General features: G+C 40.7%; 1 protein-coding gene across 8 annotated transcripts in view; it reads left to right on the top strand.

The window, feature by feature from the left end:
• Positions 1–22,394, top strand: part of srcin1a (SRC kinase signaling inhibitor 1a) — a 153,043-nt gene that overhangs the window by 113,407 nt on the left and 17,242 nt on the right. For 4 of the 8 annotated variants that reach the window (XM_074696009.1, XM_074696004.1, XM_074696007.1 and 1 more), the window contains 14 exons: positions 42–53; positions 401–696; positions 3,312–4,135; positions 4,422–4,523; positions 4,909–5,036; positions 9,137–9,157; positions 9,947–10,092; positions 15,270–15,445; positions 16,213–16,343; positions 16,605–16,752; positions 18,296–18,599; positions 18,693–18,954; positions 20,640–20,779; positions 20,887–21,039. In XM_074696009.1, the coding sequence (XP_074552110.1) occupies positions 42–53; positions 401–696; positions 3,312–4,135; positions 4,422–4,523; positions 4,909–5,036; positions 9,137–9,157; positions 9,947–10,092; positions 15,270–15,445; positions 16,213–16,343; positions 16,605–16,752; positions 18,296–18,599; positions 18,693–18,954; positions 20,640–20,779; positions 20,887–21,039 (2,843 nt within the window). The remainder of the gene's footprint in view (positions 1–41; positions 54–400; positions 697–3,311; positions 4,136–4,421; positions 4,524–4,908; positions 5,037–9,136; positions 9,158–9,946; positions 10,093–15,269; positions 15,446–16,212; positions 16,344–16,604; positions 16,753–18,295; positions 18,600–18,692; positions 18,955–20,639; positions 20,780–20,886; positions 21,040–22,394) is intronic. The other 4 variants (XM_074696008.1, XM_074696005.1, XM_074696006.1 and 1 more) reach the window with 4 other exon arrangements.

Below are 22,394 nucleotides of genomic sequence, written 5' to 3'. Positions count from 1 at the left end.
TGCTTTCTCTGTTGTTTTTGTTTGTCCTGCCGTGTATGAAGATGAATTTTCAGGTTAGTCAGGCATCAGACTCACCTTTACCTACAAAAACAAGGGTTGCAGCATCTGGGAAAGTTTTTAATTGACCTGAATATCATAAATCATAAATCAGGCAAAAATCTTTGCACCTCAGCTGTGCTCCCACAATCCTTTTCTCACACCCAGAGAGAAAACCTGTTTATTACTCTGAGGATGATAATTCATGGTAATACTGATGAAAGAAATTAAATGACTGTCCTGAACCACTTCAGAGAACATCATGTAACAAACAGCAACACATTTTTACAAAATGGGCAAAAATCTGCAGGATGTCAGCTCCTCTCGCCGTCTGCTTCAGCGCCGCTCTGCTCTCATCCTCCAGGTGTGCTGTTCCTGCAGTATGGAGACGAGACGCGCCGCGTGCACATCACCCACGAGCTGAGCAGCCTGGACACGCTGCACGCTCTCATCGTACACATGTTCCCTCAGAAGCTAACGGCGGGCATGCTGAAGTCGCCCAACACCGCCATCCTGATCAAAGACGAGGCGCGCAACGTCTTCTACGAACTGGAGGACGTGCGGGACATCCAGGACCGCAGCATCATCAAGATCTACCGCAAAGAGCCCATCTACGCTTCCTACCCCGCCGCTGCACACCTGGCTAACGGAGACCTGAGGGTGAGGAGCGCGCTGGGAAAACTGTTTCACTTCAGGAGAATCCCGTCTGATCTCTGCCGCTTTAGTCTGATGTTTGACAACCGAGCTGTCAGCGAGTACAGCTGCATCTCTGCCTCTGCGTAGAGGGAGGATTAGTGCGCTTCTTTAGTGACTTAATAGTGTTTTTTGTGTTTCATTGTAACTCTGACAGGCTGTTTGGATGTATATGGGTTAGCAATTTAACAGGTATTCCTCCTGGAAATGTAGTTTCTTATCTTCAAGTAGGCCATCTGTTGCTGCGCAGACACCGGAGAAGAATGTTCCTCTGTGAAATGAGCATATTTTAACATCCAAAGCTATTTCTGCTCCAGTGATGATCAAGGAAGCCTGAGGGAGACGTTTTTTTAATTATTTTACACAAAACCCTGCTTACCATCTGCATTATTCACACAATGCAGCGAGGACGGCTGCTATTAGCCGTACAAACAGGCCGTGAAAAAGCACAATTACTGCTCGGCATATTGTGTTTGCATGCACCTCGCTGAATGCATGCTTTGCTCCAACGCTTGTTTGTGTCTGCGCATAGAAAGCACAGAAAAGGTTTGAGGAAGAGTGTTTATCAGCAGCTCTGACCCACACACTCTGAAGACATGAAGGGAACGTGCTGTACTGGACTTGTCTGCATGTTTTCCACGAGTACTGAGAAGTTTCTCTCTGTTTGAAGCTTGTTCGTGAGCAAACGAGAGAATTTCTTGTAGTAGCGTCAGTTTAATGAATGCTGTTATGATTTTGTCCATGGGCAGAGAAACGCTCATGGACAAATCCATAAAACTCATCGTGCTCTGCTTTGTGTTTAAGTGGATTATGCTCTGCTGCATGACAAGGTTAGCTTAGATTGAAGAGGAACAGCGATATACTTGTTAGAATAAGAAATGTTAACCCCTAAAATCTTTACACTCTGGTTAGAACAGGGGTCTGCAACTTTTTTTTTTTATAGAAGTATTTTTTCCTTAGCTCACCTGGATTAAAGTCAGTCCAGAGCCACAAGATCTACTTTGTCTCCACTATGAAGACAAAAAAAAAGTGTATAAGATTCTAAACATGGTTAAAATCTAGTAAATAATTATGTAAACCAAATATTTTTTTATTTATAAAATTGAACGTGTGATATCTTCATTTTTTATTTTTAATAAATCTGTAAAATATCAAAAAAAGAAAGAAACATTTTCATAAAAATTTTGTATTAAAAAGTCTGCAATAATTTCATTAAAATTTGAAACATAAATTGCAGAATTTTCCTAAGGAACTGAAACAAGCAAAAACAATCTAATAGTTTTTTGGAATCACAAAAATTTGCATGCCCAAATTAAAAATATATATATAAAATCCCCCCCTGAAAAAAAGGGAAAAAATAAAAATATTTGGAATCGCATAAATCTGCAACATTTAAAAATGAATCAGAAAAAAAGCATATTAAAAGTATATTATATTAAAAAGAGAAAATAAAAAATTAAAAAATAATAATCAAATTTCAAAATTTGTAACATTTTCAAACTAAAAAAGTTTGAAAAAGAGAAGACCAAATAATTCAGAAAAAATCTTAAAAGTTTTGATACTTTAAAAAAAAATGGGGAAAAATTAAAAAAAAATAAATAAATTTGAAGTTTTCATGAAAATTATGAAAATCAAAAAGAAAGGATTTTTTTTCCCCCCAAACAAGCAAAAAAAAAAAAATCAAATAGTTTTGAATCACAAAAATATCCATTCCCAAATTTCAAAAGTAATTTGAAATTTCCCCCAAAAAAGGAAAAAATAAATTATTTTTTGGAATTACAAAAAAATTGCAAAATTTAAAAATTAAAATAAGAAAGAATTACTTTTTTAAAAAATTGCAAAAAAAATCCAAATGATTATCAAATTTCAAAATATGTAACATTCTCAAATTAAAAAGTAAAAAAACAAAAAAGATAATTTCAACAATCTGGAAAAAGTCTAAAACGTTTTGATATTTCACATTAAAAAAAAAAAAAACAAGGAAAAAGACATTTCCAAAATTTTGAAAAAAATGAAAAACCTTTTTTTTCGAAAAATTTTATAAAAAGGAATTTTATAAATTGCAAAAATCAAACATTTTCGTAAGAGTTTCTAAATTTGTGAACATTAATCTCTAAAATTATTATTATCTGTTGTCTGCTAATCTTTCCACTTATCAAGCCTGTATAAGAGGCAGCTTGTTTTGTAGTTAAATGAAGCCATCCACACATAATTAAAATCTGTCTTTTCTTCCCGATAAGTCTTTTTGTAGATGTAGTTATCTTCCCAGGGCTGTAAAACTTGAGGTTAGCCACAGGTGCATGGAAAGTTGGTGGGCTGTTGATGTTAGAGCTGCAGGTTGCAGACCCCTGGGTTGGACGCAGCAGATAATTCTTTCAGCAGCTGATTGAATAAAATAAGAAACATTTTCTGAGACTAAATCTGCCACAGAAAGAATAATTTGTCTTTCTGGCGTGTACGTACGATGACAGTCTCCTGTCAGTCACATCCAGTCGTCTTCTCGTCAGACTGACACATAGGAATCACAGTGCTGTCATCCATTGGTCTCCATGGTTACCACCCCCCATCTTCGTCTCTTTCAGAGGGAGATGGTGTACTCCTCTCGGGACTCCTCTCCAACGCGGCGCCTCAACACCCTCCCATCCTCCACGGCCTCAGCGTCCTCCGGCTCCCCGTCCCGCTCACGCCTCTCCTACAGCGGGGGCCGTCCTCCATCCTTCGCCGGGTCCCACTCCCCCCACGAACAGCAACGACACCCACACCATCCCGCAGCCGGCCACGGCGCCAACGTAGGCCTGACCCCCTCGCCCAGCGCCATCCTGGAGCGCCGTGACGTCAAGCCTGACGAGGAGGTTTCTGCGAAGAACATGGCGCTGATGAAGAATGAAGGGTTATACGCGGACCCCTACAGCCTGATGCACGAGGGCCGCCTCAGCATCGCCTCCACGCAGTCGTTAGCCACGCTCGGAGACCCCTTCAGCTTCCCCGTCTCCAGTGGGCTGTACCGCCGCGGCTCCGTGCGCTCGCTCAGCACCTACTCCGCTGCAGCTCTCCAGGGGGACCTGGAGGACTCCCTGTACAAGCCTGGGGGGTCCCTGTACTCTGACACGTACTCCTCGGCCACGCTGGGCATGGGTTTCCGCATGCCGCCCTCGTCCCCGCAGAAAATCCCCGACATGCAGCTGAGGGACAGGGACTCGTACTCCAGCTCGCCCAGCAGGGCCTCACCTGTTCGCCAGTCCTTCCGCAAAGACTCCGCCTCCTCTTCTGTGTTTGTGGACAGTCCCAAGTCCAGGCCCAGCTCCGGATCAGAGCCTCTGTGTCTAACAGCCGGACCCGGGGAGGGCGGCAGGGCGACGCCGGGCTTTGGTTCCTCCATGTCTGGACAAGACGCTGACACCAGCAGGTGAGTGGGCGTCCGTGTTGTTCTGTCTGAAGACGGTTGAGCTCAGCTTCTACCAGAACACGTTCTGCACCCGTTACAGGAGGAAATCTGGACTCTGTGCATGAAAGATTCACGTCCTGGTTGCAGAAGTAGATCAGAGTAAATGTGATTAAAGCGATGAGCAGAAAATCACGTCTGAAACTTTCCTCAGTTAATGGATGATCGTCTTTGATTGAGACTAACTCTGTAACAAAGTTTATCAGCGTGTTAACGTCTCCACGCCTCGCCATCTGTGACTCCTCTGCAGAGACCATCGTCTGGAGCGCATGGAGGCGATGGAGAAGCAGATCGCCAGCCTCACCGGCCTCGTCCAGAGCGTGCTGACCAGAGCGCCTGACAGTGACAGCACGTAAGACTCTCCATTACCCCCATTAACCCTCTGACAGTCCCAGATCCAGCTGCAGCTCAGACACATCAGCAGCGTTATCGACAGGACCAGCAGCGGCCTGTTATCAGGGCCATTATCAGAGAGGTGCTTCACTGTTAGCGTGAGCGCAGAGCGTACAGAGGGCGCAGTGCTATTGATCCATGCTCTGATACATGCAGATATGTCACATAGCTTTGCAGTAAAGTTCTCATTTGCATTGACCAGTGTTATCTCTGCACCTTGAAGCACCATCAGGCGGCGTTAGCAAGAGGAGCGCTTGCTAACGGCGTCAGCCTGATGGTGCCCAGCAGTAGCGCTGTTAGCGTAAGCACTGTAATTGCCTTGCCCTGTGGCCGTTGATCCTCAGATGCGGCCTGCTGCGTCTCTGCATGATGGCCGGCTGCCCTCCGGACCAAGGGACGGAGTTCTCACGGCCATTACCTTTCTCTTCCAGCGAGAAGACCGAAACCAACAGCGACGGCTCGGCCACTGGACGTGAGTACAGGAGCGTCTACCGACCCGTTCCTCCTTAACCTCTGTGTCACTAACCTGCTCTTTAAACCTTTCTTTTAACTTTTCTTTCTCCTTAAACTCGCTGATGATTCAACCTCTGCAGCCCTGAGTTCTTTACACAATCCCCAAATGCAAAGAGATCATAACAGATTATGGATGCTGTCAGATTACAAACCAACATGGTTGAAAAGTAAAAGTACTTTGTTACTGTACTTAAGCAGGATTTGGGAGGATCTATACTTTACTTGAGTTTATTTATTGCAACTTTTACTTTGCTACTTTTACATTTTCACCGCCTTTACTTGCTAAAAAATAAAATGTGAAATTTATCTGACTCATCTTAGAGAGACCGCATCACCGCACACAGCCAGGGAATATTCCAGCTCCTATAGCATGATGGAAACAACCTCGTCCACTGGTGTCAATAGACATAACAACATTTCCGAAATAAAAGAAAGTAAAAAAAAAAATCAAATTAAAGAAATTGGTTTAAAAAAAATGGAAAAATTCTGAAAGGTTTTACATTTCAAAAACGTTTGGAATTGAAAAAAAAGAATCAGCAAAAAAAAAAATAATAATAATAATTAATATTTTTAAAGTAAAGAAAATGGTAAAAATAAATTTGGAATAACAAAAAAAAAATGAAATTTCAAAAACTTACAGAAATAAAAAAAATAGTTTTCAAAAAAATTGTTTTAAAAAATAATACATAGATATTTGAAAGTTAAAAAAGAAAAAAAAAAGTCCAAAAATCAAACATTTTTTAAAGACTTACAGAATTTGATTACTTAAACTCCTTTACCCATTATTTTTTGTTGTTTGCTAATGTAAAGATGTGACTTTGAACCAGGCGTGTGTTTGTTTTGGAACAAATTTTCTTTGTTCAAGTCAACTTTTTACCCGATACAACGCCACGAGGTAAGGTATTTATCAGTTCAGTTACGCAGCGTTGTTGTATTAAACATGACGACAAGCTAACATTGTAAGTAGCTGGCAAAATGTAGTGCTATCAGCAGCCTGGTGCTTCGACGTATCTGTAGGATAACATGACAACAAGCTAACTATCTGTTTATACAGTAGTAGTACAGTCTGTTCTTTTTCTGTCTGACAGTTAGGCTCCAGTGTCCACCATCACTACAAAATTAATCACAGAAATCATTTTTTGCCAAACTTCGTCAGCCAGCGTGGTGTTGCCATAAAGACTTAGATGTGCTGTAAATCAAACCGGTCTTGCTCAACCTGATCAGGAAGCTACAAAGAGGCCACGAAGTAGCATTTTGATGAACCTACATTGGCGCTGATAATCTCATTTTAAAGTGTGGATTAGGATTGGGCAGATATCTAGAATAAAGACTTTTTCTAGATCACTGGAAAACTCCTCACAGAGACTTTAAGTGCTTTTAAGTAGAGCGACTTTAGTGAGTGACTTTCTCTTCTACAGGAGGAGATTTCAAGTGAGATATCTTAACTTTTACTCAAGTATGGCTTACTCAAGTTCTTTATACACCACTGCAAACCAACCCTGTAATCAATAATAACAAAAAGAAGCATCCCAATCCTTTTTCAGATGGATTGTTCTTCCACCCACGTTACAAAGCGACAGAGCTCCAAGAAGAAAAAAACACGCTGAACTGCAGCTTTGGCAGCTTTTTATCCATGTGTAGCACTAACGTGAATCCTGAATCAACTCTACTCTAAAGATGACGTCGTGATGCGTTCAGGATCAGCAGCTCAACCTCTTACATGATGCTGAGATCAAGACTCATCTCTTACCCCTTTGGTTTGACTGACAGCTTTTACAGCAGCCCAGATCATCTCAACCAAACACAAACAAGACGAGACGCTTTGTTTTAACTCGCTTTAGAGATCAATCCTTAAAACTTCTCACAGTAATCAGGCGAGACATCAGAGTCTTTCATCTCTTTCTCTTACTCTGTCACTATTTGTGTCTTTCTTTCTCTTTCTGAAGTTGAAAAGTTTAATTCCCAATGATCCTCTCACCTCTTGAAAAATAGAAAAACTAAAGAGAAAACCCACAGGCTCCTCTTTTCTAAACTCGCTAAAAGTTGGAAGAGTTGTCAGACTTCAGAAACTCTCCTTCCCAGAGAAGACTCCAGAGTTTTGTTCTTTTAAACTCATCAGTTTTATCCGTGTGAGGATGTTTTTAGCATCACTTTTTCAGGAGGCGGTAAAAAAAAGAAAAAAAGCTCCTCTAAAAAAAAAAAAACTGTACCTTCAGTTTGTTTGTTTCTCTAACACCTTTCAGCAGCTCCAAACATACATGACTGCAAACATAACCCCCCTGGCACAGGAATAAGACGGACAGCTTTGAGTTTTTGGAAGCGTTTTTTAACTGAAATCACAGAGAGAAGGATTTTATGTTTTTGAGTCCTCGCTGAACAAATATGTCGAAGATACTGACAGGGATCATTTTTCAGGAGGTTTTACTTTATTTCAGAGGAGTTATAACACGCTTTCATCCTCCTGATGTTTTCATCCCTGTTTGTCCGTCTCTCCTCCTCTGTCCATATTTTCAGCCTCCATTAAAAGCTTTCAGTGTCCGGACCAAGGGTCTTCAACCTGTGGCTCCAGAGCCTCATGAGGCCCTTTGACTCCTTTTCAGTGGCTCCTTGGAGCTTCAAAAAACTATTATTGAAGTAAATCATTTTATTTTTCTTACACAGGGTATTGATGTTTAAACACATTTGCAGGCAACAAATGTGGCGAGTATACTGATTGAATGTTCAGGTAGTCTTTCGATTATGTTACAAATTAATTGAATTTCTTTTTCTTTCTTTTTTTTATTTTTGATAATAGTTTTTTGTGTTTCTTTTTAACTTTGCAAATTTGCAAAAGTTAAATTTTTTTTAAGAATTTCCAAAGTTTATGGAAATAATTTTTTTAAGTTGAAATTCTTTGGGTTTTGTTTTCCTTTCTTTTTTATTTCAAAGATTTTAGATTTTTTTTTTTAATGTTCTGATATATTGCATTTTTTTATTTAAAATTATTTGAATTTTGTTGCATATTTAATGAAATTCATGAACTTTTTTTTCTTTTTATTTTGCTAATCTAATTTTATTTCTTTTTTACTTATGGTATTACTTTTTTTTAATATTGCAAATTTGTAAAATTTAAAAACTTTTTAGTAATTGAAAATTTATAAAATTCATTTTTTTAGTTGAAAATGTGGGATGTTTTTTTTCCTTTTTTTTTTAATCAAAGATTTAAATAGAAAATTTTAAAAAATGTTTTGAAACATTGCAGATTTTTGTGATATAAAAATTATTTGAATTTTGTAGCAAATTCTTTCGAAATTCATGAACATTTTTTTTCGTGTTTTTTTGCATACTTCCTTTTTTTGAAATTTCAAAACTTTTTAGAAATCCCAAATTTATAATAATCATTAATTTAGTTTAGTTTTTTTGGATGTTTTTTTCTTTCCTTTTTTTATTTCAAAGGTTAAAAAAAAGTTTTGAAACATTGCAGATTTTTGTGATTAAGAAATTATTTGAATTTTGTTGCAATTTTTCGAAATTCATGAACATTTTTTTAAACATTTTTTTTGCATACTTACTTTATTTCTTTTTGAAATTTCAAAACGTTTTAGAATTTCTAAAGTTTATAGAAATCATATTTCAAGTTGAAATTTTTTGGTATTTAATTTAATTTTCTTATTTTTAAATGTCAAACAAATTTAAAAAAAAAAAAAAAAAATTTGTTTGAGAAATTCTGCAATTTTTTTGCGACTTGAAAAAGATTTGTTTGAGTTATATACACAGTGTTGTCTTCATTGTGTAGGTAAAGTAAATTTTTTGGCTCCTGAATGACTTTAATCCTATGGCTCTTTTAAAAGTGAAGGTTGCAGACCCCTGGTCCAGACCGTCCTGAGCTTTCTCTTAAACTGATTCTCCAGCAGAAAGAAAAACCATCACTTCAGTCGTTTTCTCCACTGTAGACCATAAAAACGTCCTCCAGGGTGGTCATCTGTAGATCTAAACTTTGAAGCGGTCTCTCACGGCTTGTCTCTCTGTCTCATCCTCTCATTAATCCCTGGGTAACTGCTCACTCTTTCTACATTCCAGCTGGACGGCTGAAGAAGAAAGGTAGTTGCCACCTCCTCCTCTCCCCCCGCCCTTTTTGGTTTCTCCTCTCAGACGTGTCTCATGGCTCTCCGCTCTCTGTATGGGTGTGTGGTGTTGCTGGGTAGCTGGCGGTGTCTCTCCTCACGTTTTCCTCCTGGCTGGTTTCCCAGAGAGCCGACCACCCCCTCCTCCACCTCTCCTCCACCTCTCCACCTCTCTATCTTCTTCTCTCGTCTCGTCTCCGTTTCTACCTTTTTAAATTTCTGCTTGGGTTTTTTCCGTTGGGAATCTCAGCCGGTTGTTCTGTCACACACAGTGCACTCCTTTGTCGATGTGTAAGAGTGTACGCGTGTGTGTTCAGGACACATATGTGTGTGTGAGAAGAGCTAGCTGTACTGGCCATACTCACAAAGCCCTGTGTTCAGACGGAGCATGGTTCCTCCCCTGTGTGTCACTTCTTAATGGACTAATTGCACTTCTGTATGGGTGACTAATAGCATGAGCTCACTGACCTCCCCGTGGGCTTGCAGAGTTTTGTGAATATGGCGCTTTTTGCATCCACACACTGTATTTGTCAGTGTGTGTATGTTTCTTTGCCCAGATTTTCTGTGTGTGTATTTCTTTGGGCCTCTCTGCTGTGTGTGTGTGTGTGCGTGTGTGTGTGAGTGTGTGAGCTGTTTGTACTGCGTTCATGCTGGCTGACCGCAAACCCCAGCAGAGCACAGCCCAGCAAACTAACCAATTTGTTTCCCAACAACCTCCCGGTGACCCCTCCCCCCCCTTCTCCATGTCCTGCTCTGTGATTGGCAGCTCACACGCCATCAGCACCGCTCGCTCTGATGCCGCCACCGCCTTCTAACAGCGTGGGCCGCTTGCAGATGCAGCTCCACCTGCACGGCCTGCAGCAAAACGCCACGGACCTGCGCAAGCAGCTGACGCAGCTACGTAAGACACAGGTACGGAGTCCGAGCACGGAGGAGAGACGGTTTCTGAGTGGTGTTAGCCGCTACATTAGCATGTGTGTGTGTGTTGATACTCTCCACCACCCCACTCTGCAAACAGCTGACGTAACGTTCAGAGGATTAAAGAGGAGCTGGGACTTGGTGCCCTTTAAAGCTCCTTTGAGGAGTTTGAGCTGTTTCTGAAACAGACTGAAACTCTCTGAGATTCCTTTTTTATGAGCTGCAGAAGCAGAAGAGACCCTCAGAGAAAAACAGGTTTTATCTGTGCATCATTACCACTTCCTGCACCTGCTGCTGGGGGCAGGAGCTGGACAAGATCTGTGACATCCGGCTGCAGGAATGAACAATCTCTAAGTGATCATTTTAGATGAAAGCAGAGTCTCACTGGAGTCACAGAACGAGGTGTCTCCTGGATCCTCTCCTGGTTTACGTTGAGCTGTAAAACCTCACAAACCTGCTGCTTCCTGGTCTGACTCCACTTATTACGTCAGTTTGTTGTTGTAGTCGAGAAAAATACCATCTGGTTTGGACATGTTTGTTTTATTTTGATGGTGAAAAAGCATTTCTACCTGAGTTCTGTGAACGACTTTTTATGTAAATTGTCACAGCTCCTGCATCCTGGAGCTGCAAAAAAAGGAAATCTTATCAAGTGTTTTAGTCTTACTTTTAATAAAAATGTCTTCTTAGACTTAATATGAGCCACATTCACCTGACCAGTCCAGAAAAATGTCTTATTTCAAGTTATTTAAGGACAAAAACTAGGTCTTCCAATCTGTCAATGGAACAAGAGAAAAGTGTCTTGAATTTAGACTTTTTTTTTTTTACTTGTTACAAGAAATTCAGACTTCATTTTTGTCTTTAAATAACTTGAAACAAGACGTTTTTCTGGGCCGGTCGAGGTGAATGTGGCTCGTACAGGGGCGTAGCTACAATTGGGCAAACACAGGCAGTTGCCTGGGGCCCCAAGATTCCCAGGGGCCCCCAAAGCTTAAAAACGGATTTATGAAGTTCTCTTCAATTGAAAGCATTTCTTTTTTCTAAATCTTACTTCACATACTTCAAAATCCATCAAAAGGCTTAATCTCTAACAATCATTTTGGGTACCCCCCCTCCCTTCTTATTCAATGGGCTATTCCATGTTACAACACATCTGAAAATTTGATTCAGGAAGAAAGTGGTAAAAAAAACATTTTTTTCCCCATTTTTTTCTTATTTCCAACCAAGTGGGAAATAAAACCAATGTTGCTCTGAGATCTGAGATAAACATATCAGACTTTTAGGATTTTAAGGACTTTATCTAGCCCAGGAAACAGGATCATTTTCTCTAAATCAAACTTTTGGAGTTGGTGATAAACATTATTGTATAAATCTCTTTTTTGGAAACATAACTCACTGGACAGGGGGTCAAATGAAAATAAATTCACTTTAAAATAATAGGACCAAAAAGTATGCTAACTGTAAATATCACCTCTTTCAGTAGATTTTTTTCCAGTTTGATGTTGTGCTTGATATTTACATATTTTTCTTTACTAAATTATTTTTTTCAATATTTACCTATTGTAATGTTTTTCACTTCATCCTTTCTTGTTTGTTCCTGTTACTCTGTAAATTCCCCACTGTGGGACAAATAAGCTTCAATGGACCATAAAAGATTTCAAATCCAGGACAAAGTGGACTAAATGATGTATTCACTTTTTTCTAAATCAAACTAAAGTACAGAACTTGAGGAAATGCATTTAGTTGCGTTAAGTTAGCATGTACAAGATTAGCACTGTCTCATGCCTTGATTCTGGGAAAGAGACAGTGGACCCAGGGAAGGCCAGTCCAGCTCTGAGGAAGAGGAGTTACAAGGACATGGAGGGCCCCATAGACTGGGTTTGCCCTGGGCCCCCAAACCACTAAATACGCCCCTGGGCTCGTATCAAGCCTAATAAGACAATTTTACTAAAAACATGACAAAAGCACTTAAGCCAGACCACAACGGAGCAGATCCAGTGTAAGTTGACACTTTAGCCCTGTTTACATGGGTAGTTTTCCTCAATCTGATTGAAATCAATCGGATAAAGTGAATCTGATTAAATCTGAATACATTAAGTTCAAGTAAAGAGATCCACGTTCAATGCCCGTGTACCCTACTTGTAGCTGTGTAAGAGAAGAAGAGGTGCACTTCCTGCTTCCTGTTTACCTCTGGTAAGATGGATTCATGTCGTGTTTTGTTGGGGACGCTTATGGTGTCCAGTTTTTCTGTTTGTCCGCTGTGATTGTTTTCGTTTGGCCGTGTGCTGCTCTGCGTACGTGACTTTCGTGCCTCTTCCTTATTAGGGACAGACCGAACAATCCTCAATCAACCCAATCTGCTCCACTCAGCCGTTGGAGCATGGAGCAAATTATCAATCTTGTAGACTACTTTTACGATCCGACCTGAAAAACAATCAGATCTGGGTGAATCAGATTGGCTAAGGTGTTTACATGAGACATTTTAAATCTGATGGATTTTTGGACCCATGTAAACGGGGCTACTGACTTGAAAAGAAACTGATCTGGTACCGTGTCGTAGTGGAGCTGGCCTGGAAACAGATCTGGTGTGAATTGGCTGTTAAACATGCAGAGAAAATCAGAAAAGAGCTGCCACTGTCTCCACAAGGGGGCGCCAAAATCATCACAAACATAGATTTCCTTTCAGGATCTTTAAGTTTCACTGTTTCATTCCCATGCAGAAGCAGTGTTTTTGATCTTTATTTGATCTTTTCTATAAATATCACCTGCAGACACACAGATCTGCCTGACACCTTACGGCCGTTTCTCTTTCTGGGATTAATAATGAAACACAGAGTGAAAGATAAAAGCTCAGCACACACTGCATCGTATTTTACACAGACACAGAAAGGGTTAACAGGAACGTGGAGAGGAGCTCCTGGTTTCCTCTGTTCGTCTCTGATGCAGATGACTCCATGGTTACTGTGGGCGGCGCCGCGTAGAGATGATGAGATAAATGCTCTGAGATGCAGAGGAGGTGATTTGAGTCTCTCGTAGAAGGAGAGGAAGGGGAGGAGTAATTGGAGCGACAGATGATCGACATGTAGCGCTCGTGTTGTGCTCCACCCACTGAGTACAGTTTGCTGTTTACCTGCAGGTTCACCCAGGTGTGACCTCTGAAAGCCCTGATCCATATTGTTACCCTGGGCCATGCCTGGCAGCTTAAATTTTACATGTGGTTCATAAATTATCCAGAGCGGAGCACGAGGAGGGACAGGCAGCAGGCAGCAGGGAGAGAAGGAGCAGGAGCATGGAGCTGAGGTGTGTTTTCAACATGGATTTATAAAACTTCTTCAACGTGTTTTCACGTCCCTGTCATCAGCGCTGGCAGAGGTAATAAGACATCCAAGCTCACTCCAAATGTTGGAAACACACTGGCCTTGTTTCAGTCACGGGAACATAAGGCTGATCAATAATTAATCCCGCCTTGCTTACCAGGTGCTTTCATCTCAGGGAGTTGTATTACAAGCAGGAGCTCCTGTTGAATATTCCATTCATAACAATGAGAGGAAGCAGAGTTCACACTCAGTGCCGCTGTCATGGACATCCTCAGCTTTCCTCAGGGCATCCCACTTTTTGTGTTCAGGGAAATGTTATATGCATAGCTGATACACTCACACACACTCACACACACTCACACACTCACTAACTCAGTGCTGAGGAAACTGCTCTGTGCCTTTAGCAGCATAGAAAACCTATAAGCATTGACTAAAAGGAAGAGGGTTGTGGAGTAAAACAAGGGGCCAAACACTCAGGAGCAAGGGGAAGACTTCAGTCGTGTAAATCAAGAAGATCTGTTTGGAAAAGGGTCTTCAACCTGTGGCTCTGGACCCTTTTACAGCTCTTTGACTCCTCTGCAGTGGCTCCTTGTAGCTAATAAAAGAATTTAATTGAAATAAAGAGTTTTCATTCTTCTTAAAGACATTAGGAAACAACAAAAAAAATATGACTTGTGCAATGTTCTAGATAACCTCAAGTTTTTGCTATTTTTTTAAAATGAGAGGTTTCTTTTAATTATGGCCACTTTTTTTTATTTCCAATTTTTATTTTCATTTATTTATTTATTTATTTGGATTTTTTGAAATTTCTAAATTTTGATTTTTATTTTCTTGCAATTTTTTTTGTTGTTTAAGTTTAGTAACTATTTGCAAATTTTCAGAACTTTGTTCAATTTTTACAATTTTTTCTAATTTATTTTTTTTTTTTTTGCAAGTGTTAAAACTTCCAATATTTTGAAACTATGGGATATTTATTGCAATTTTTTGAGTGTTAAAATTTCCAATTTTTCAAAATTATGGGATATTTTTTTGGAAATTTCAATCTTTTTTTATTTTTTTTTGAAAATTTTTAAAATTTCTTTTTTGTTTTTTTGAAAGTTTTTAAAAATTTCAATTTTTTTTTTTTTTGGCAAATCTTTTTTTTAACTTTTTGCAAATATTTAGAACTTTCAGAACTTTGTTTAATCTTTGCAAATTTTTCTTTTTCTTTTTTTTTATGCAAATATTCGTACTTCCAATTTTTCAAAATTCTGGGAAATTATTTGAATTTCAATCTTTTGTGATTTTTTGCTAAATTTTAAAATTTCAAAGTTTTTGGAATTTTTTTTGCTATTTTTTTATTCAAAACTTTTGAAATTTTTGCCATAAAGTAAATTTTATATTTTTTGATTAATTCAAATTTATAGCAAATAAATATTTAAGCATTACATGTACAATTTTATAAATTCAAAAAAAATCTTTTTTAGACAATTTTTCCCTATATTTGTATTATGCATAGAATTTCATACACTTTATACTCTTCATTATGAAGGTAAAGTTGATTTTGTGGCTCTGGAATGACTTTAATCCAGGTGAGCTGAGGCAGAATGGCTCCTATGAAAGTAAAGGTTACAGGCACTGGGTTTGGAAAACCCTCAAACAGGTACAGGTCTTGTCCTCTTTCCCCCATTATTCTGCTGCAGCACCAGCGACAGCAGTTTTTACAATCTCAACTGTCCGTTCTCTTGCGGCTACCGCTGATAAAATTCATAACCACGTTCTTGCTGAGTGTACAAAGCGCCCACCTGAAGGAAGAGGGCAGGGAGTGTTATCTATAACATGGAGCATGACTGTGTGTGTTTGTGTGTGTGTGTGCAGCTGGAGAACCAGGACTCGGTGAGGAGTTTGCTGAAACGGACCGAGGCGGAGCTGAACGTGCGCGTGGCTGACGCCCTGAGGAAGCAGGAGGACCCTCTGCAGAGACAGCGCCTCCTGGTGGAGGAGGAGAGACTCAAGTACCTGAACGAGGAGGAGCTGATCATCCAGCAGCTGCAGTCAGTATAACCTCAGAGCAGCCATTGATGTTTTTCACTCAGCTGAATGTATGTTGTGTGTGAAGTGTGTGAGACTCGATGACTCACAGGTTGAAGCTGTGAGAGGAGGAAGATGTAACTGTAATTAAGCCCAGCACAGAGCAAGATGCTTATTAAGATCCAGGGTGTGAGACAGTCCGGCGTCTAATTGAAGTGACTGAAAAACCAGGAACAGAGAGCTACCTTCAGATTTAATAATCTGATAACTCGCTGCGTCTCAAACGTGGGAACGTTGGTGGCTGTAATGACTCCAGGATTTCTCTGTGAGCTGCTCCTGAATCACTCTGAGGGACGTTTTGATTGGGGACTAATTGGTTGAACCGTTAGATGATCTCAGCTAATCAATGTGTATTATTCAGCCAGGCTGATGGCCAATTCATTTCTGTTAATTATACATGAAACTTTCCTTTAGCTCGTTGCTTCAGGCAGATTTATATGGAACGAAATAAGACTGACTCATTAAAAATGAACAAACTCACATTTTATGGATTATCTGTTCCACTCGTCACCTCAGTTGTTGCACAGAAACTTTTTTTCCACTCCTCCGGTTCAGCTGTCCCGATCGCAGCGATCACAGAGATCTCGCTGCCAGTGGATTGAGAGACAGTTTACTGGCAGAGACTTTTCTGAAAAAACTCAAAAGTGGTCGCTGTGAAATAAATGTGAAGTCAAATTAAAGTGTCGCAGAGGAATCGGCGGTGCTCAGCCTTCTGTCTGTTCCGTCTCAGCGACCTGGAGAAGTCGGTGGAGGAGATCCAGAAGGAGTCGTCTGTCAACCACAAGCTGGTGACCGTGCAGGAGCTGGAGGAGAAGTCGGCTGTGCTGAGAAAGCTGGGAGAAACGCTCACGGAGCTGAAAAGTGAGTCACGCTGCTGCATTGCATGTTGTGTGCACGGGAACAAAACACAGTCTTCTCCTCAGTCAGTCAGACAGTTTATAATGCACTAATTACTCACCAAAGCAATGATTATCTTTAGTCACCCACAGCCAGTCTGTCACAGCGCTAATCACGCTGAGACTGCTCAGATCGTTCCGTCTTAACGAACTCTGTGGCCATGAGTCGTCTTCAGAAATCTTTTTACTGTCTTTGTTTGTCTTTGTCCTCCTCTGTTTCTTTCAGATCAGTTCCCAGGCCTGCAGAGTAAGATGCGGGTGGTGCTCAGAGTGGAGGTGGAGGCGGTGAAGTTCCTGAAAGAAGAGCCACACAGGCTGGATGCTCTCCTAAAACGCTGCAAGACCATAACAGACACCCTGGCCACCATGCGCAAGTAAGGCCAGATCACCAGAGACACAAACACAGCTTTTAACAAGGCTCAAAAACTCACCAAAATCAGCACACAACTTTGATATGATGCAAAATTGACCCCTAACATCCTATTTTTTGCTCTCTAGCGCCACCTAGGCACACTAAAATAACTCTCAATGGCAGTAGGAATGTATTAGAGACATCAAACCAACATCAAAATGTTCGTCTCATTGATACGCACAAATCGTTCCCAGACACCCCTGACCTTTCTCAAACAGGAAGCTAGCATTTTGCCTTTCAAAGTAAAACTTGGCCCTTTTTCAAAAGTTATCTACTCCTAGGCCATAAATGGTATTGGCTTGAAATTCAGTCAGATGACAGAGTGGGCCATGTTTTACAAAATCTATATGTGAATTTGTTTTTCCTCAAGTGGTTTTTGAATGACAAGCCCTCAAAGTTCATGAACCCAAAAGAAGCCATTTCAGCCCCCCCTATTAGAATGAATGGGAGGGGAGGATCCAGTTCCACACAAGCTGTCGCATTTGGGTTTAGGAATAAGTCCTTTAACGGTGAGCTTGGACTTCTGAAACCTGCCCTGCAGCATTTTGTGATCTGTCTCCTCATCAGCCCAAAGCAGCTCACTTTCCATGTAATTAACCCTGCATTTTTGGCCCTTTTTCAAAAGTTATCTTCTCCGAGGCCATAAATGGTATTGGCTTGAGATTCAGTCAGATGACAGAGTGGGCCCTGTTTTACAAAATGTATGTAGGAATTTGTTTTTTGTCAAACGGTTTTTGAATGGCAAGCCCTCAAAGTCGATGAACCCAAAAGAAGCCGTTTCAGCTCCCCCTATTAGAATGAATGGGAGAGGACAACCCAGTTCCACAAAAGCTGCTGCATTTGGGTTTCTGCCCAAAAAGTAAAAGTGGGACAGCTTTAAAAATGGCATAGACAGATTCCTGACACAATTTTCTATAAAAATATGTTATTTTTGGACAGATTTGGTCTAAATTGTGGCATCTATAAGGAGACGTTTCAAATACTTCAGTTGGTTTCACTCCAGAGAGGGCAGCAGTTGGTGATGATGTCACAGTGATTGAAAGTTCTGTGCAGCTGGTCATGTGACTCACTGAAGGCGGGAAAATGGAATGTGTAGGGTGTTCAACCTTCAGGAAGGCTTTTTTTTCTTAGAGGGGAAGTTTTCCCTCCTTTCTATGTGTCAGCAGAAAACACTGAGTGTTTGTAAAGCGTGGTGGCTCCGACCGTGGGAAATTGATCAGACAAATCAGAGCTTTCAGCCATGAAATATTTATTGTTTGTGCTCATAAAAAGGTGTTCTGAATAAAGATTAAGTCCTCTAACAGTGAGCGTGGACGTCTGAAACCTGCCCTGCAGCGTTTTGTAATCTGTCTCCTCATCAGCCTAAAGCAGCTCACTCTCTGTGTAATTAACCCTGCAGATAAGGGGAGCTGACGAGTGTAGCTCCTCCATCCTCTCTGCTGTGTGGGAGAAGTTTGTGCATGTTTCTGATTTGATGACTGAACTCGACTTCCATGTTTCTCCAGACAAGCAAACGAAGGCGTGTGGAAGAAGCAGGACGACTTCTCTAATCCTTCATCCAAGCACAACGACGACTTGCGAAAGTTGTCAGACTTTGAGATCCCGACCAGCCCGCCGCTCACGATCAACGACCTCGGAGGCAACAGTCTGTCCAACTGGAGCCCCCATTCCAGCCTCAGCCGGGGCCACGGGAACCCGTCCGGCCATCATAAGGACAATCACCCTCCTGTTCCCCACAAGGGCAAAGCCCTGGAGGAGCTGGAGCGCCGCACTGCTGCTGACAAAGCTTTATCCGTGGAAGTCCGCCTGGTAGGAATCACTTACACCTTCATCTTCTCAGGTGGTGTTAGGAAACCTGATCAAATCTCTCATCAGCGTTTTGACCCTCTTTCCACCTCACAGGCAGCTGAACGGGACTGGGAGGAGAAGCGTGCCAGTCTGACCCAGTACAGCGCCCAGGACATCAACCGGTTGCTGGAGGAGACTCAGGCTGAGTTGATGAAAGCTATTCCAGACTTGGACTTCGCTGCCAAGCAGATCAAGCCTTCCTCCAACACACCCACGTCCCAGAATCCCCCGCCTGGGGCAGGAACCCCAGAGCACCGCGTCAGCAAGCCCCAGCACAAGCTGTCTGGGAAGGAGGGCGGGTACAGGCGTGGCTCCGGTAAGAGGATCTGAATGTTAAAAACAGTGTTTAGGTTTATCAGACTAAGGCGATATGAGAAAAAATCCTTCTGTGAAGACATCAGGTTATTTATGACTTGACTTTTTTTTCGTCAGAGGTTGAACATGACAGATGTCCGGAATAACATTATACAACTACTTTAGATTAATACTTTAAACTAAACTAAAAGTCTAACCTGGCAAAAGCTTTCAAGTCTGAAAATAAGAAACAAATTAAACAGACTATTAACTTTATTGGTCAACTTCAGATAAATAAAAGCTCAATTCAAAAAAATGAATCTTGACACTTTTAAGTTTTCTGGGAGAACAGAAACAAAATTGACACATGAGCTTGTTAATGTCAAATGAATATAATGGGTATTATGGTACCAAATAAATTCTCAAAATCTCTTATTCCTATAGATCAGGGGTCTGCAACATTCACATAATCCACCTTATTTATCACAAAAAAGTCAAAAAGTATATAAAATTCTATACATTGTGAAAATCTAGTGAATAATAATAATAATTTATTATAACCGGAAGTTTTTTGTGTTTATAAAATTGTAACTGTAATGTCTTACTTTTTTATTTTTTTTATGAGGTTTTTTCAAAAATTAAAAAAAATAAAAATTATGTTACAAATTTCATAAATTTGCAAAATTTGTAAAATTTCAATAAGTTGCAAAAATTCCCTAAATTTTAAATTAAAAAAAAAAAAATCATCAAAAAAATAGGAATTTTTATTCTAAATTTGAAAAAAGTAAAAAAAAATAAAATTAAAATTAATTTCAAAAGAATTTGCAAAAAATGCAAAATTTGCCAAAAAAATGCCAAAAAAATTGCAATTAAAAAAAAAAAATGTTAAAACTTTGCAAAAAAATGCAAAAAAAATGCACAATATTTTTGCAGAAATCTCTAAAAAAAAAGAAGTAAAAACTTTGCAAAATATGTCAAAAATGTTGTTTTCTTGTGGGCATCAGCACTTGATTTGGTCTGGGATTGTGAATGTTTGAGCCTGTCTTTCAAATGTGTCAAATATACATGCATAAACAGCGACCGCTAACAGTTTCAGGTTTGATTAATCAATCTGCAACTTCAGATGATCATATTTGTGTCTCCTCCTCCCAGAATTTCCTGAGTTTAGATGATCTGCCTGTATATTCTGTATATTTGTGAAGGTAAACAGGTCAAATGGATTGCACTTACTGTTTCCCTCATTTGCACCCGAGCTCTGCAGCTCTGCACATGCTACAAAGTTTGCACGTGTTTTTATTCCCATAAACCTTAAGTAGATCAAGCCCATTGTGCCTCAACCTAACTTATCATGGCTGTATTCCAACTTGATTGGCACAGAGTCCATGTTTTTAAAAAACATGAGTAAATAAATTCAGTGAAAATTCTACTGGAAAAGTTATTTCACTATATAAATGAACATATATGTTTTATCGCCCACACACTAAACAGAATGAACTCTGAAAAACAGATTGACTTGTGATGCTGAAAAAGTCTTTTTCACAAATGCAAAAGTATCTCAGCTGAGTGTTTAATATTTGAGTGAGACAAGTTGTAGGAACACTTAGCATAAAGCCTTGGAGTGGCTGACAGCGTGTGTGAAGATGAGTCTGGATGTGTTTCCTGAGTGCAGCTCCTTCCTCCAGAAGTCTGAGTAACGTCTCTTTTCAGACGAACTGTCAGTTCCTCGGTATCGCACAGAGAAACCCTCCAAGTCCCCTCCTCCTCCGCCGCCTCGACGCAGTTTCCCGTCCTCTCCGGGCGTCACCAGCCGCAGCGGGGAGCCCCTCATTCCTGGGAAAAGTATAAAGGTGAGATGGAGAAAATACTCAAACTGATGCTGTTTTTTTCTCAGAGCAGTTTGAAGGAAAACATCTTTCATAGAGTGTTTACCAGATTTTTGTTTTTGTCATCGTAGAAATCTGAATCTCAAGAGACTGACGTCCACAAGCCTCATGTGAAGCTGAGGAGGGCCGTCTCTGAAAACCCTCGCCCAGCGTCCACACCCCCGACGGTGGCCTCTGGGGAGAAGGAGGAGCGAGAGGAGGAGAAGATCGCTGCAGAGTTGGAGGTAGCGTACGAGACGGTTATGAGTTATGTTGATTATATCCTCAATAGGCGTCTGCTCAATGAGGGGGAAAAGTGCTCTTGTTTTATCATTTATTGTAACGCCCACAATCTGCTCACACACTCGCCATCATTACCACATGTTGGAGCAGCAGGTGCCATATGTCGCTGAGCCCGTGGCGCAGGCAGAGCTCAAAGATCACACACTGCTCAGTCACACACATCATCACCCTGGGCTCACTGATCACACAGACAGATGGACCTTTACGGCTGCTTGGACTGGGTTTGAGGAGGAACCAGACTCAGCAGGGACTGGGTTTGATGAGTCAGTCTCTGCTTCTGAACCCCCTTTTCCTTCCTCAGCTGTTTGAGAGAGCCCCGCCCCACCTCCCTCAGCCTGAAAGTCCTCTCAGGAGGGGAGGTGTTCGCCCCTGTAGGCTGGACCTTTGGTCCTCTGAGGTCCCTGAGGTAACGACCCTGAGTGCTGTGGATTATTGCCCTCCTCCACCTCTGACTGTTTCCCTCCTAACCTGTTAAACTGGCTTTTGCTTTGTTCAGGAAATCCCATCAGATGTTTGCCAAACACCCCAAACTGGGTCTGGATGTTGTTGTTGAGTCTCATGATTTGATTCAATTTGATATTGATTCAGTAAGAAGTAGAAATACACAAATAATTAGAGTTTCTGTCGACAGTTTTTAAATATTTATTTCTTTTCCCATGTGAATGTTTGTGGTAAGTAACCTCAGATTTTTGAGAAATAAAGCAACTCAAACGTCAAACGTAAAAGTTGAAGCTGGCTGGACTAGGTCCCCAACTGCCTAGTCCAGTAACAGGTAATCTGATTGATTACTAATTTAAACTTTATAACCATGCACTGTAAAAAAAAATGGACGTCATCTTTCTCAGCTTGAAGTGAGGTCTCCACAAAAACTGCTCCCCCTGGTGGCTGGCTGCAGTATAGGTTGAAAAATCCATCTCCCCAGTCATTCCAGATGGGCTGTGGTCAAACTTTAAAAAACTAATACACCTGGTAGAAATGTTTCTCACGTCTGATTGTTGTGGTGATTTGAAGATATCATTTGGCTGCCTTGTATTTAAGATCCTCTTTTTTCTGAAATGTTTTGTTTTCATTAGTTATAAGAGGTTAAAAACAAGGTTTTACGTCACGTTTAATGATGACTGACAGCTGACGTTCTTGTGTATTTTTTTCGGGGATTGTAAAACATGTTGGGAGGTAGAGTCAAGAAGTGATTTGACTCTTTAAAGAAAGGAATATATCTATTTTTGTCACACAACTCCACTCAGAAACCGTAGAATGGTAAATGTAGAAGCCATGTTGTCCGCTATATATACAGTCT

This window comes from Halichoeres trimaculatus, unplaced genomic scaffold (genome assembly GCF_033239565.1).
Source record: "Halichoeres trimaculatus isolate MK-OKI-2021-1 unplaced genomic scaffold, fHalTri1.1 fHalTri1_scaffold_20, whole genome shotgun sequence".
NCBI lineage: Eukaryota > Metazoa > Chordata > Actinopteri > Labriformes > Labridae > Halichoeres > Halichoeres trimaculatus.
This window is presented reverse-complemented; position numbering and strand designations above follow the sequence as displayed.